This window comes from Eumetopias jubatus, unplaced genomic scaffold (assembly GCF_037043125.1).
Source record: "Eumetopias jubatus isolate StellerSeaLion01/CBP00866 unplaced genomic scaffold, mEumJub1_p1.0 scaffold_1, whole genome shotgun sequence".
Classification (NCBI taxonomy): domain Eukaryota; kingdom Metazoa; phylum Chordata; class Mammalia; order Carnivora; family Otariidae; genus Eumetopias; species Eumetopias jubatus.
The window spans coordinates 208,408,563-208,422,095 of record NW_028274807.1 but is presented as its reverse complement, the minus strand read 5'-3'; the positions used below and the strand labels follow the sequence as shown (position 1 = coordinate 208,422,095).

General features: G+C 41.7%; 1 protein-coding gene across 2 annotated transcripts in view; it reads right to left on the bottom strand.

Moving 5' to 3' along the window:
- The window catches only part of ADGRE3 (adhesion G protein-coupled receptor E3), a 48,081-nt gene that overhangs the window by 18,116 nt on the left and 16,432 nt on the right, over positions 1-13,533 (bottom strand). For both annotated transcript variants that reach the window (XM_028088713.2, XM_028088715.2), the window contains 3 exons: positions 8,875-9,058; positions 6,309-6,428; positions 1,020-1,204 (listed from right to left, as the gene is read on the bottom strand). In XM_028088713.2, coding sequence (XP_027944514.1) covers positions 1,020-1,204; positions 6,309-6,428; positions 8,875-9,058 — 489 coding nt within the window. The remainder of the gene's footprint in view (positions 1-1,019; positions 1,205-6,308; positions 6,429-8,874; positions 9,059-13,533) is intronic.

The following is a 13,533-nucleotide window of genomic DNA, read 5'->3' as shown; positions in this document are numbered from 1 at the left end:
GATTCATTGTTTGTGCATAACACCCAGTGCTCCAAGCAGAACGTGCCCTCCTTAATACCCATCACCAGGCTAACCCATCCCCCCACCCCCCTCCGCTCTAGAACCCTCAGTTTGTTTTTCAGAGTCCATCATCTCTCATGGTTCGTCTCCCCCTCCAATTTACCCCCCTTCATTCCTCCCATTTCAAATTAATTTTAACAATATATTTTATGTAACCCACTGTATTCAAAACAGTATCTTTTAGTATGTCAATATAAATCAATATATGCAATCAATATAAACATTATTTTTCTTTCTTTTTTTTTAAAGCATTTCCCCCCCCCAAGATTTTATTTATTTATTTGACAGAGGGAGACACGGCAAGAGAGGGAACACAAGCAGGGGGAGTGGGAGAGGGAGAAGCAGGCTTCTCGCGGAGCAGGGAGCTGGATGCCGGGCTTGATCCCAGGATCCTGGGATCATGACCTGAGCTGAAGGCAGACGCTTAACGACTAAGCCACCCAGGCGCCCCACATTATTTTTCTTAAAAAATATTTTATTTATTTATTTTTATTTATTTTTTCAAAGATTTTATCTATTTATTTGAGAGAGACAGAGAGAGCATGAGCAGGGGGGAAGGGACAGAGGTAGAAGGAGAAGCAGACTCCCTGCTAAACAGGGAGCCTGACATGGGGCTTGATTCCAGGACCCTGAGATCATGACCTGAGCCGAAGGCAGATGCTTAACTGACTGAGCCACACAGGTGCCCCTTAAAAGTCATTAATGAGATATTTTGCATGCTTTTTTCTTATGAGAACTTCAAAATCTGGAACTACCAAGTCTAAATCTGGAAATACTGTCTTCAAAATCTCAATTCCCAGAGGCACCAAATTTCAAATGCTCAATTGTTACACGAGGCTCCTGGCTAAGGTATTGATTGGACAGCACAGCCCAGAGGCACTGACTGGCGAGGGTATACGCACATTGTTCACTCTACCTCCAAGAAACCTAAGCAAGTTCAAAGTGCAGCTCTGACCCACCTTCACATGCTGAAAACTCAGAATCACAGATTTGGAGAGAGATATGTTCCTTTGGGGTCCAATAGCAGCACTCACTACCTGGGAGTTCAGGTACACTCGGTCTTTCTCATTTGCCTCTTCAAAAAATGTTGCGTTTATGAGGGTTCCAAGAGAAGAATAAGAAATAAAGGCAATTGCCGTGGGACCTGAGAAAACAGAAAAATGGGGGGGGGCTTTAAAAGTACCACCTTTCCTTCCCCACACCTACCATGCCTGCACACATGATATACACACAAGTATACATATGCACACATAGTCACCTATATGAGGGTCAAATGAAATAGAGATTCTCACCGTCTCTCCCTTTCTCACCTCTGAGACAGACATTGTGTTTGTGGCCTTGAACCCTTTTTTGTATTGAATGGGGTAAAACTTGGGGTTCGAAGAAAAGAACTGGACAAACCAAGAGAGGTTACACTGATTTGCATCAGAAAGGACATGGCTGTAGCCTTAGGAGAAAATGCATCAAATAAGATGGGAGGAAGGCAAAAAAGAGGCAGATGGAATTTTGAGGGAGGAGGAGAGGAGCCAGAAGGGTCAGCCTTGAAGAGGAAGCTTAGGGAGTTAGGTAAGCCTTCCGTGATGTAATTCCACTTCCTGAAGAGACTTCCGGAAAGGCTGATTTATTTTTCAAGACTTTTAGAATTGGTTTTGCATTCCTTTCAGATGAAGCATAATGTTGAGACTGGACTCAAAGAAATCCATTAACAGTTGGGTTACATGTATGTCTATCTCTTTGTATGTACATGTGAATGTGATCATCTTCTCCCGTATATTCTATATGTAAACCAGATTCAGAAAAAAATAATGTTTATAGAAATTTAGGCCACTACCTCTATCTATCTATCTATCTATTCATTTATTCAACTTTTTTTTTTTTGATGGAATGCCTACTCGGGTCCAGACACTCTTCTGGGGATACAGTGGGGGACAAAGAAATCATTTCTGCTCTTACAGATCTTTCTGGTGCAGGACAGAGACAAACAAATATAAACAAATCAGTAAAAGTGTATGTCAGGAAATGATCGGTCCCAGGGAGAAAATTAAGTGAGGTAAGGGGAGGACAGAGAGACTTGGAGGATGCTATTTCAGACAGATTTCAGACAGCAGTGTGAAGGGAGGGGGGGGCCACGTGGCCTCACAGAAGAATGTTCTAGGTAGATCTGATATAACAGGGACAAAGTCCCAGGGACTTGAACGTGCCCAGCTGGTTCAGGGAACAAGGAGGAGGCCAGTGTGGCTGAAGAAGTGTGTGTGTACGAGAGCGGGAGGGGGTGAGGGCAGGGATGTGATGGGGGCAGATCCTATAGGGCTTTATGAATCTTGAGGAGGACGTTTGCTTTTATTTTAAGACAGTTTAAGCAAAGGAAACCCATAATTTAACATACTTTATTTTTTTTTTATTTGGGGGGGGTGGGCAGAAGGAGAGAGACAATCTTAAGCAGGCTCCATGACCAGCTCAGAGCCTGACACAGGGCTCTATTTCATGACCCTGAGATCCTGACCTGAGTCGAAATCAAGAGTCAGGCACTCAACCGACTGAGTTGCCAAGGTGCCCCAATTTAACATACTTTAATAGACTAAAAAATATATGTGTACAGGCTATATTTATACCATGTATTTGTAATTCTATTATATATTAGAAGGACATACACATGACATGTATCAGTAGGATAGTGTTATGTGCCAAATTGTGTCCCCTGCCCCAAATTAAGTTGAAGTCTGAACCCGTAGTACTTGAGAATGTGACTGTGTTTGAAGACAGGGCCTTCATAAAGATAGGGCCAGAGGAGAGAGGGCCTGACTTCGGTGCTGTGATGGAAGTGGGCAGTCCTGGGAGGCCTTATGGAAGAGGTGAAAGCTGACCTGTACTGAAGAGGAAAGAAGAAGAAATCTGGACGCACAAAGAGAGACCAGGGATGTACACTCAGAAAAAAGACCATGTGAAGACACAGGGAGAAGGTGGCCATCTGCCAGGGAGAGAGATCTCGGAAGAAACCAACCCTGCCAATGCCTTGATCTCAGACTGCTAGCCTCCAGAACTGTGAGAAAATAAATTTCTCCTGTTTATATATATATATATATATATATACATATAACATATATGTATATATGTGTTATATATGTTAGCCACTAACACACACACATATATATATATATAAACAAACATATATATTTGTAGTTAGTTTGAATATGGTGGGTTATAGGATTATAGGATGTTATGACCATATTCCGATGTCAATAAGTTTTCTTTATTCTTTGTAGCTGCCAAGAAGTCCACACTGCCGAGGCCATATCTATGAAGCAGTTAGGACTGTAGAGACAGGAAATAGGTTACTAGGTTTCTGGATTAAAATCCCAGCTTTGCCATTTACTAGCTATGCAGCCCATCCTATTGGAATAAATTCCTCCGTAGGTTTCTTTAATCAGGCTTCTCTGGTCCTGCCTGAGGGATCAGAAGCAATTCGTTGCTGTTCCTCCGAATTAATGACAGTTTCCAGTTGTCAGAATGAAACAGTGGTAGGTGGTTGGAAAAGATGGGCAGGTGATACGTCCGTCTGTTCTTGTGCTTAGAAATAGCTTATTTTTGGGCTGAAGTATTCTGGTTAGGAGCAAAAGCACAAGCAGAAAAGAGAAGGGTGGCTGCAGGTGTTCACGGTCAGCTTCCGGTGGCTGGGTTTTGTTCTCTGAGATGTTTTACCGGAAAGGGATGTCATGGGATTCTGTGTCTCGTGTTACCTCTGATGGGTGTGTGGGTGTAACTCGATAGCACCTCCTTTCAGTCTTAAAGTTGTTGCTGTTTGAAGGTCAATTATAAGGTCGCTCCCTGCGAGCAATTCTCAGTTGGGGGTGGGGGGCTGATTCTAACCCCCTCTGGGGACATTGGGCAATGTCTGGACGCATTTTTGGTTGCCACACTGGGTGTTTGTTTCTGGTGTCTAGTGAATAAAGACCAGAGGTGCTGCTCAATATCCTACAGGGCACAGGGTGGCCCCCACGACAAAGAAGGATCCTGCCCTAGACAGGACGTGAAGGACAGAGAAATGTCCCTCTGGGAGCTTGTCACACATCGGTCAATGGGTTCTTTTCCCTCCTTAGGAACATTGAGACCTCCACCTAAACGTGGATTTCATTCAGAGAACATTCATCACTGTTCTCTACGTAATGAGCCTGTAATGGTGACTCTAGAGAAAAATAATTCATGATTGCCATCCCAATGGGGATTCCAGCATGGTGGGGGAGACAAGGACGTGGCAATCTAGATGCAACACAACATGTTAGATGCCGGGATAAGGCAGGTTCAAGAGGCTGGGGGGCGTGCAGAGGAGGCAGGGCCTGACTTTGGTGTTGTGGTGGAAGTGGGCAGTCCTGGGAGGCTTCATGGAGGAGGTGAAAGCTGAACCACGTTGAAGAGTAAGAGTTCACCCGGTGGCCTGGTGGTTGGCATTCCTGGTAGAGGAACAGCCAATGTAAATGCTCAGAGGTGAGACTACAGGGCCCTCCGGGGAGGATAAATAGCCTTCCACTGGGCACTTTTATGCCAGGAGCCCCTTCAGGCACATGTAATCACATTATGATGTCTGCAACTTACTTAAACATTCAGCGGAGGGAGTTCTTATGAGCTGAGTTGTGTCCTCTTTGAATTCACATGTGAAATCCTAATCCCCAGTATATTCGAATGTGATCGGAGAACATGTGCGGCTGCAGATGTGCTTTGTTTGGCTTGCACTGTGAAGTCTTGCACACTCTCTACAAATTGTGAGTTTTAGAAGAAACTCCTGGTGACAAGGCAAGCATGAACTTGTGTGGTCGGAAGTTGGCTTCCATCCTCCACCTGGCCCATTCTCAAACGAGGCAGAATCAAGTTCTTATCTTCTTGGGGGAGGAGAGGAAGTGATAGGAACTAATTGTCTCATGACACTTCCTCAGTTCAGCATATGGTTAGTTGTCCACATTTTGATGCCTTTACTTGGGGCCTTTCACTGATAGTACAGACCAGAGGTATCCCATGTTCATAGGACTGGATTTTAAGACCCCATTTGTCATGCTATAGCAGTTATAATGATAGGGCAGCTGTTGTAAGGCCAAACTTAAAAATTGAAGGTATTCATTTACCAACCCAATTTTTGGTTTCTCTTGAAAAATCAGAAAGTCTGGCAACACTGGGACAATTAATAGTAACAATCCATTCCTTCATACACAGGCTGTAGCAAATGCTGTAGGCACCCTAACTTAATTTGCTTGGCACTCTTGGGTTCCTTATATGCTGATGAATTTTCCTGCAAGCAACTGCAACTCTCTGCCTGGGAGCATTCCCTGCAGTGAATGTGTTGGATTGGTACACAGGGCAGAATGGCAGGGCCTTCAACCACTGGTGGATCAGAGCAGCTCTCCCTCTTTGAATGGGAGAGCTCAGTGGGATGAGTCACGGTTACCACCATCAGTGACCTACTCGCTACCATAGTGATACCTGTATTGGCTGTCTCCTCTTCCCTGTCTCATTTCTTTTCTCCTCCTACTGGGATGGTTAATTATATGTGTCAATGTGGCTAGGCCATACTACCCAGATATTGGGTCAAACAAGAGTCAGGGTGTCGCTGTAAAGGCATTTTTTTTTAAGACGAGAGTAACATTTAAATCAATAGACTTTGAGTAAAGCAGATTACCCTCCACCATGTGGGTGGGCCTCCTCCAATCAGTTGAAGGCCTTAAGAAAAAGACTCTCTTCTCCCAAATAAGAGGGAATTCTGCCTCTAGCCTGTCTTTGTCTGCAGTTACATCAACTCTTTCCTGGGTCTCCAGCCTGCTGGCTAGATTTTAGACTTGCTACCATCCAGAATCACAGGAGCTAATTTCTTAAAATCTCTATCTCTGTTTCTCTCTCTCTCTATCCCCCTGCCCCCCACACCATATTGATTCTGTTTCTCTGGGAAACCCTGACTAATACACTGACTGATGCTTCCTGGAATCACCTCCCAAATAAACTTACACTTTTCTCGGGGACTGCGTTTGGGTGAACCTCAACTGAGACCAGGACAGAACTGCCCCCAAATTGCAAAGAAGTGTCTTCCATGCTGAAGAATAGAAAGCCTTCACTTTGGGAAGATTTTTTAAGGAAAAGACTCAAATGACACAGTCTTAGGGTAACAAACCCATTAGGAAGGAGCCTGTTGGCGACTTTCCTTGTGACTCATACAATGATACTGATCTGTGTGTCTTAGAGGTTCTGAATACAGCCACCATATGTACCTTGTATGTTTTCTTGCACAACATCATTGCAGTGGATGTTCACTGAGTTCATGTGGGTGTTCAAGCTGAAGATCTTTCCTTCTTCAGAGCAATTGTCTGTAACAACTCGAGTTTCAATAGCTGGTGAGAAAAACAACAATCAAGTTTGCCATTATTATAAGCTTTAAAAATGTGCATAGCAACATGGACAGGTTACGTTTACTGAATGTCTAGGATGTGCCAGGCACTGTACATTGTCAAATAACCCCATGAGGGACCCTTATCCAAACGAGGTAAGACCCTAACTCCTGAAACAAGTTCTTAACTAAAGTTCTCGAGCAATCATCTTTTTTTTAAAAAATATTTTATTTATTTACTTATTGAGAGAGAGAGTATGAGCAGGGGGAGGGGCAGGGGCGGGGAGAGAATCTTAAGCACGACCCTGAGAACATGACTTGAACCGAAGTCAAGAGTGGTAGGCTCAACTGACTGAGCCACCCAGGCGCCCCCTCTAGCAATCATCTTTGAAGCAACAATTCTGTTTCTAGGAATTAATTCTCAGAAAACAATCATGGACGGGAGGGTAGATTTAGCTACAAGACAGTTTTCAGCAGCAGAGATGATAGTGTGAAAAATAGGAAATGATCTAAATGTTCAACAAGGAGGAATTGATTTAATAATTGACAGCTTATCTCTATAACAGGGAACCATGCTTCCAATGAAAATGAAGTCACAGGAGAATTGCCATCAAGAAACAAGCTCATGAAAATATTTAACTTAAATATTAGCAGACGGCTGGAGGCTGGTTGTGAGTTTGAAACTGTTGAAACTGGGTGATGGGTACAGTCGGGTTCCTGCTGTGTCTGTCCATTCACAGATGAGGGGAGTGAAACCCAATGAGGGGAGGGCATTGGTCTGCCCCATCAGTTAGGACCTGGCCAGATCAGGAAAGATGAGAGCTATTGTAATCTGAAAAATGGTTTAATTTTGAATGAAATGAATGAATGAAATGAATGAATAAATTAATGAATAAGTCCTGATTCCAGTTTCCCAAGAAGGTTAGGCATGGGATTCTATTTTATATTTAAAAATTTATAAAAATTTATTATTATTTTTATAGAATGTAAACTATCTTATCATACAAATTGGTAAAGCAAAATGATTAGTTAGGCATACACCGATCCTTTGATATCCCTGGGCCGAATAAAGGCACAGCAAACAGCATTTCTGGAGGCCAATATAGTGATATGTATCAAAGTCTATAAAATGTTTCTTTTCTCCTTGACCTGACAATTCTTCCTCTATGAATTTATCCTAAGAAAATATCAAACAAATATACACAGATAAATTTTCAATGGTCTGTTCACGGAGTTGTTTGGCAACAACCTACATTTCCCAGAATAGGGAAATAAATACAGTATAAATAAACATACAGTATAAATAAATTATATACAATGCAATTTGATAAACCATTGAAGACAATAATATAGGGACTGATGATGTATATAATTTACATGGAGAGATGTTGGCGATGTAATGTGTGAAAATTGTATGTACAACATCACATACACAGCAAATATGCATCTGCATCAGACATGCATCTACATGGTTATAGGATAGGAAGATTGGGTTGTGGGCATATTTGGCTGTTCTAAATTTAGTTTTGTCTATATGTTTTTTTCTTTTTTCTTTTTTTTTAAATTTAATACCTGGCTTTGTAATGATATTTATTTATTTTTGTTTTTTAAAATAGTGAAATGATTATGAAGATCAAACTATTTACCATAATATCTCATCACGTGGTTACATTATGAATATGTATGACAAGTATGATAAAAGTATTTTTATTTAAAAGATATGTTTTAATATCTTTATTAAAGATGTTAAAGTAAGTAAGTCCCAGAAGTAAGATGTTCCTTCTGGGATGGAACTGTGATATGTGCCAGTAGGTATTAGGCTTTGGATTAAAAAAACAAAAACAAAAACCCAAAAAACTACTTTGAATCCAAAATCCCAGACTCAGGACTGGAAACCATTGGCAATCTTTTCTTTCTTTCTTTTTGTTTTTAGAAGATTTTACTTATTTATTTGAGAGAGAGTGAGAGCAAGTGAGTGAGAGAGCAGAGAGAGCACGAGCAGGGGGAGACTGACACAGGACTTGATCTCAGGACCCCAAGATCATGACCTGAGCCAAAAGCAGCTGCTTAACCAACCAAGCCACCGAGGCGCCCCCTTTCTTTCTTTTTTTTGAACAGGTCTATGGAGCTGTGATTAATGTGTAATAAATTGCACATAATAGAGTGTACAATTTGATGAGTTTTATTGAGTATATATACCTGTGTATATGCCATATTCCTGTGAAACCAACACCATAATCAAGGTACTGAACATGTCTTTCATACCCAACAGTCTCCTCGAATTTTCTCCCTCCTCCCCCCTCCACCCATCACTATAGATTAACTTGCATTTTCTAGAAGTCTGTATAAATGGACCCAGGCAGGATATTTATTTTTCTAATTGTGTAACCCAGACTCCAGCTTACAACGAAAGAACCCCCTGTGTGCATCAGGCCATATCCTCTTCTTACCCACAGTACTGTTGTGGATTTTCTGGATTTTTTGCTCCGGGAATTTCAAGGCAGTTTCTAGAGCATTTGATTCCACAGTCTGGAGAACATTTGTAGCCCAAGATGCGACTTTGCTCTTCTCTCCCGCTCCCGGTAGAGTGTTATTAGTGAGCAGTGACTCGAATATCTCAACAACATGTTGCAGCTTTGAAGATACAAAGAATAAGAATACTATTGCAGCAATGTCCACAATAGCCAAACTGTGAAAAGAGCCAAGATGCCCATCGACAGATGAATGGATAAAGAAGATGTGGTATATATACACAATGGAATATTATGCAGCCATCAAAAGGAATGAGATCTTGCCATTTGCAATGACGTGGATGGAACTGGAGGGTGTTATGCTGAGTGAAATAAGTCAATCAGAGAAAGACATGTATCATATGACCTCACTGATATGAAGAATTCTTAATCTCAGGAACAAACTGAGGGTTGCTGGAGTGGTCGGGGGTGGGAGGGATGGGGTGGCTGGGTGATGGACATTGGGGAAGATATGTGCTACGGTGAGCGCTGTGAATTGTGTAAGACTGTTGAATCACAGATCTGTACTTCTGAAACAAATAACGCAACATATTTTAAGAAAAAAGAAAAAGAAGAAGATAGCAGGAGAGGAAGAATGAAGGGGAGTAAGTCAGAGGGGGAGACGAACCATGAGAGATGATGGACTCTGAAAAACAAACTGAGGGTTCTAGAGGGGAGGAGGGTAGGGGGATGGGTTAGCCTGGTGATGGGTATTGAGGAGGGCACGTTCTGCATGGAGCACTGGGTGTTATGAACAAACAATGAATCATGGAACAGTACACCAAAACAAATGATGTAATATATGGTGATTAACATAACAATAAAAAAATTAAAAAAAAAGAATACAAATCCAATCTGATAGATCCCACACCCTGAGGGAAAGTAGAAAGCACAAGAAAGCAGCTTCTGGAGCCAGCTGACCCGGTTTCAATCTTGATCCACCATTGACCGGCTGTGTGAACTTGGAAAAATCACCCAATTGCTCTGTGCCTCAGTTTTCCCATATTAGGATAGGGACAATAAAAGGACCCCATAGAGTATTTGGAATTATTAAATGAATTAAGAGATGCTACCTCTTTAGAACAGTGTCTGTGCCTGGTACACACCAGATGAGGGTTAGTTATTATGAACATCTTTTACCAACAGGGAAGTGGTAAGGTTGCCAGAAATAGACCAGTGGTTCTCCATTTGGGCGATTTTGACCCCTTGGGGCCATTTGGTAATGTCTGGAGACATCCCCCGCACTGAGGGATGCTACTGGTATCTAGTGGGTGGGGGCCAGGGATGCTGCTCAACACCTTATAATGCACAGGACCGTGCCTCCCCCACCCTCTCCAGAAAGTGACCCAAGCTCAGGTGTCAATGGTGCCAAAGCTGAAAAAATGCAAAGTAGAGTTATAGCGCAAAAGACATTCTAACTGGACTTTTTAAGTCAAGAAATTTATCTATGAAGTAAAGCAAAGTGATGAACCAGAGGGGAGAAGAATGGAGAGCCAAGGTGAAGTTTTATAAATATAGGCGTAATCTAATTGTAATACAGGTGATTTGAAAGAAGATTTTTATGCGAACCCCCACATCCTTGTACTTAAAGTGTGGTCTTTGGGGTGGCAGCATGAGCATCACCTGGCCGCCTGTTTGGAATGCAGCCTCTTGGGGGACTGAGTCCAAATCTGCACTTTAACAAGATCCTGAGGGGATTTGTGGGCACAGACAGACTTCAGAGGTACCGTAGGTTTGGTTCCAGACTCCCGCAATAAAGTGTATATCACGGTAAAGCTATTCAAATAAGGTTTTTGGTTTCCCAGAACATATAAAAGTTTTGTTTACACTATACTGTAGTCTTTTAAGTGTGCAACAACATTCTGTCTAAAAAACGTACAAACCTTACATCACCTGGTGCTCATCACGACAGGTGCACTCCTTAATCCCCATCACCTATTTCACCCATGAGCACCAGATGATGTGTGGGAGTGTTGAGTCACTATATTGTATACCTAAAACTAATATAAGACTGTATGTTAACTAACTGGACTTAAAATAAAAAATTAGAAAAAGCCAAACAATCAATCAATCAGTCAATCTAAATAAGCAATGCGCAAACCTTAACTAAAAAACACTTTATTGCTAAGAAATGCTAATGCTCACCTGAGCTTTCAGCAGGTCATAATCACTGATCACAGATCACCACAACCAATATGATAATAATGAAAAAGTTTGAAATACTGTGAGAATTATCAGAATGTGCCACAGAGACATGAAGTGAGCAAACGCTGTTGGAAAAATGTCACCAATAGACTTGTTCCATGCGGGGTTCCCTAAACCTTCAATTTGTAAAAATTGCAATGCAAGTACAATAAAATGAAGCACAATGACATGAGGTATGCCTGTATGTTAAAGTACTAGACAACAAAGTACTGGATAGGATAGGGACTTTGCCTTGCTCACAAAATGGTACCTAGAACAGTCCTTGGCAAATGTAGATGCTCAGTAAGTGTTCATAGGCTGCATGAATGCTCTTGGGAGGAAAATACTATTGCACAAAAGAGTTATAAGCAGAGTGATATATCAAAAAGGCTGGAGAAACATTCAGAGCCAGGGTTCAAATAAATCTTTTCAAGGTTTTGCTCTTTCGGTCTGAGTCTTTGTGGAAATTCTGAGCTGAATTTGCTAGTTTACAAGCAGCCTCCCATTCCTGCCCAATATAGAAAACACACCTTTGTTCTCTAAATCACAGCTGAAATCATCCTGGTTTAAACTCATTCGTACAGAGTAGAGACCAAAGCATTTGCCCTTCAGAATTGGTGTGTATTGTATTTTTTATTTTTATTTTTATTCATTTATTATTTTATTTTATTATGTTATGTTAGTCACCATACAATACATCATTAGTTTTTGATGTAGTGTTCCATGATTCATTGTTTGCATATAACACCCAGTGCTCCATGCAATATGTGCTCTCCTTAATACCCATCACTGGGCTATCCCATCCCCCCACCCCCTTCCCCTCTAAAACCCTGTTTGTTTCTCAAATTCCATAGTCTCTCATGGTTCATCTCACCCTTTGATTCCACCCCCTTCATTTTTCCCTTCCTTCTCCTAATGTCCTCCATGCTACCACTATTGTAGTGTCTGATCCAGCATGAAGGCTTTGTACCTTTTCCTGGCAAAGCATTTGTTAATTGCGGTGAACTTCACACAACATGAAATGCACCCTTTTAAAGTGTACAACGAAGTAGCAATTTAGTATATGCATGATGGTGTGCAACCACCACCTCTATGTAGTTCCAGAACATTTCCATCATCCTGAGATAAAACCCATTAAGTGATCACTTCCCATTTTCCCTTCTCCTGGACTCTGGCAACCACTAATCTGCTTTCTGTTTCTGTGGATTTGCCTGTTCCGGACATGTCATAGAAATGGAATCCTACATTGTGTGACCTTTGTGTCTGGTTTCTTGCACCCAGCATGATGGTTTCAAGGTTTATCCATGTTGTAACATGAATCAGAACTTTATTCCTTTTTATGACTGAATAATATTCCACTGTATGTATATACTACTTTAAAACAAATCCATTCATCTATTGATGGACATCTGGTTTCTTTCTTCCTTTTGGCTACCGTGAACAGTGCTGCTAGGAACATGGGCGTGCAAGTATCTGTTTGAGCCTCTGCTTTTAATTCTCTTGGGTATATTCCTAGGAGTGGAATTGCTGGGTCATATGGGAATATTATGTTTAAAATTTTGAGGAAATGGGCAATGAAACTTCATAATGAAATGTTCCTGTTAATTACATGATTATTTGTTCATGACTTCCACGAACACTTGTTGAACTCCCAGTGTGGGCTTGGGCTGATTCCTGCCCTCAAGAAGCTCACTGTCTAGGTGGTGATGACACATCATGGAAATGTTGAGTTCACCAGAGGTAACAATGGATAACCTGGATGGAAGGTGTACTCTGGACCAGGCACTGTGCTAAGTACTCTACATATAGTATTTCATCTAATCTTCCCATCCTTCCAAGGAGGTAGGTGACATGATGACCCCCATCTTACAGGTGAGTAAATCAATCCTGCAGAATGTGATGGTTAATTTTATGTGTCAGCTTGGCTGAGCCAGCGGGTACCCAGATATATTTGGTCAAGCATGATTCTGGGTGTGTCTGTGAGAGTGTGTCTGGATGAAATGAACATTTGAATGGGTAGATGGAGTAAAGCAGATTGCCCTTCCCAATTTTAGTGGGCCTCATCCAATCAGTGGAGGGCCTGAACAGAACAAGATGTCTGAGTAAGAGGGAATTATTTCCTGCCTGAATGCCTGACTGATTGAGTGCCTTGAGCTGGGACACTGTTTTTTTTTGTTCAGGCTTGCCTGAAACATCAGCTCTCCATGGTCTCAGGTCTCTGGAGTTGAACTGGAATGACACCATTGGTTCTCCTAGATCTCTAGCTTGTTTACTGCAGAACTTGGGACATGTCAGCCTCCATAATTGCATGAATGAATTCTTTATAACAAATCTCTTTTATCTATGTCTCTTATTGGTTCTGTTCCTCTGGAGAACCCTGACTAATACAGAGGGTTTTGTCATTTTGCCCATGTT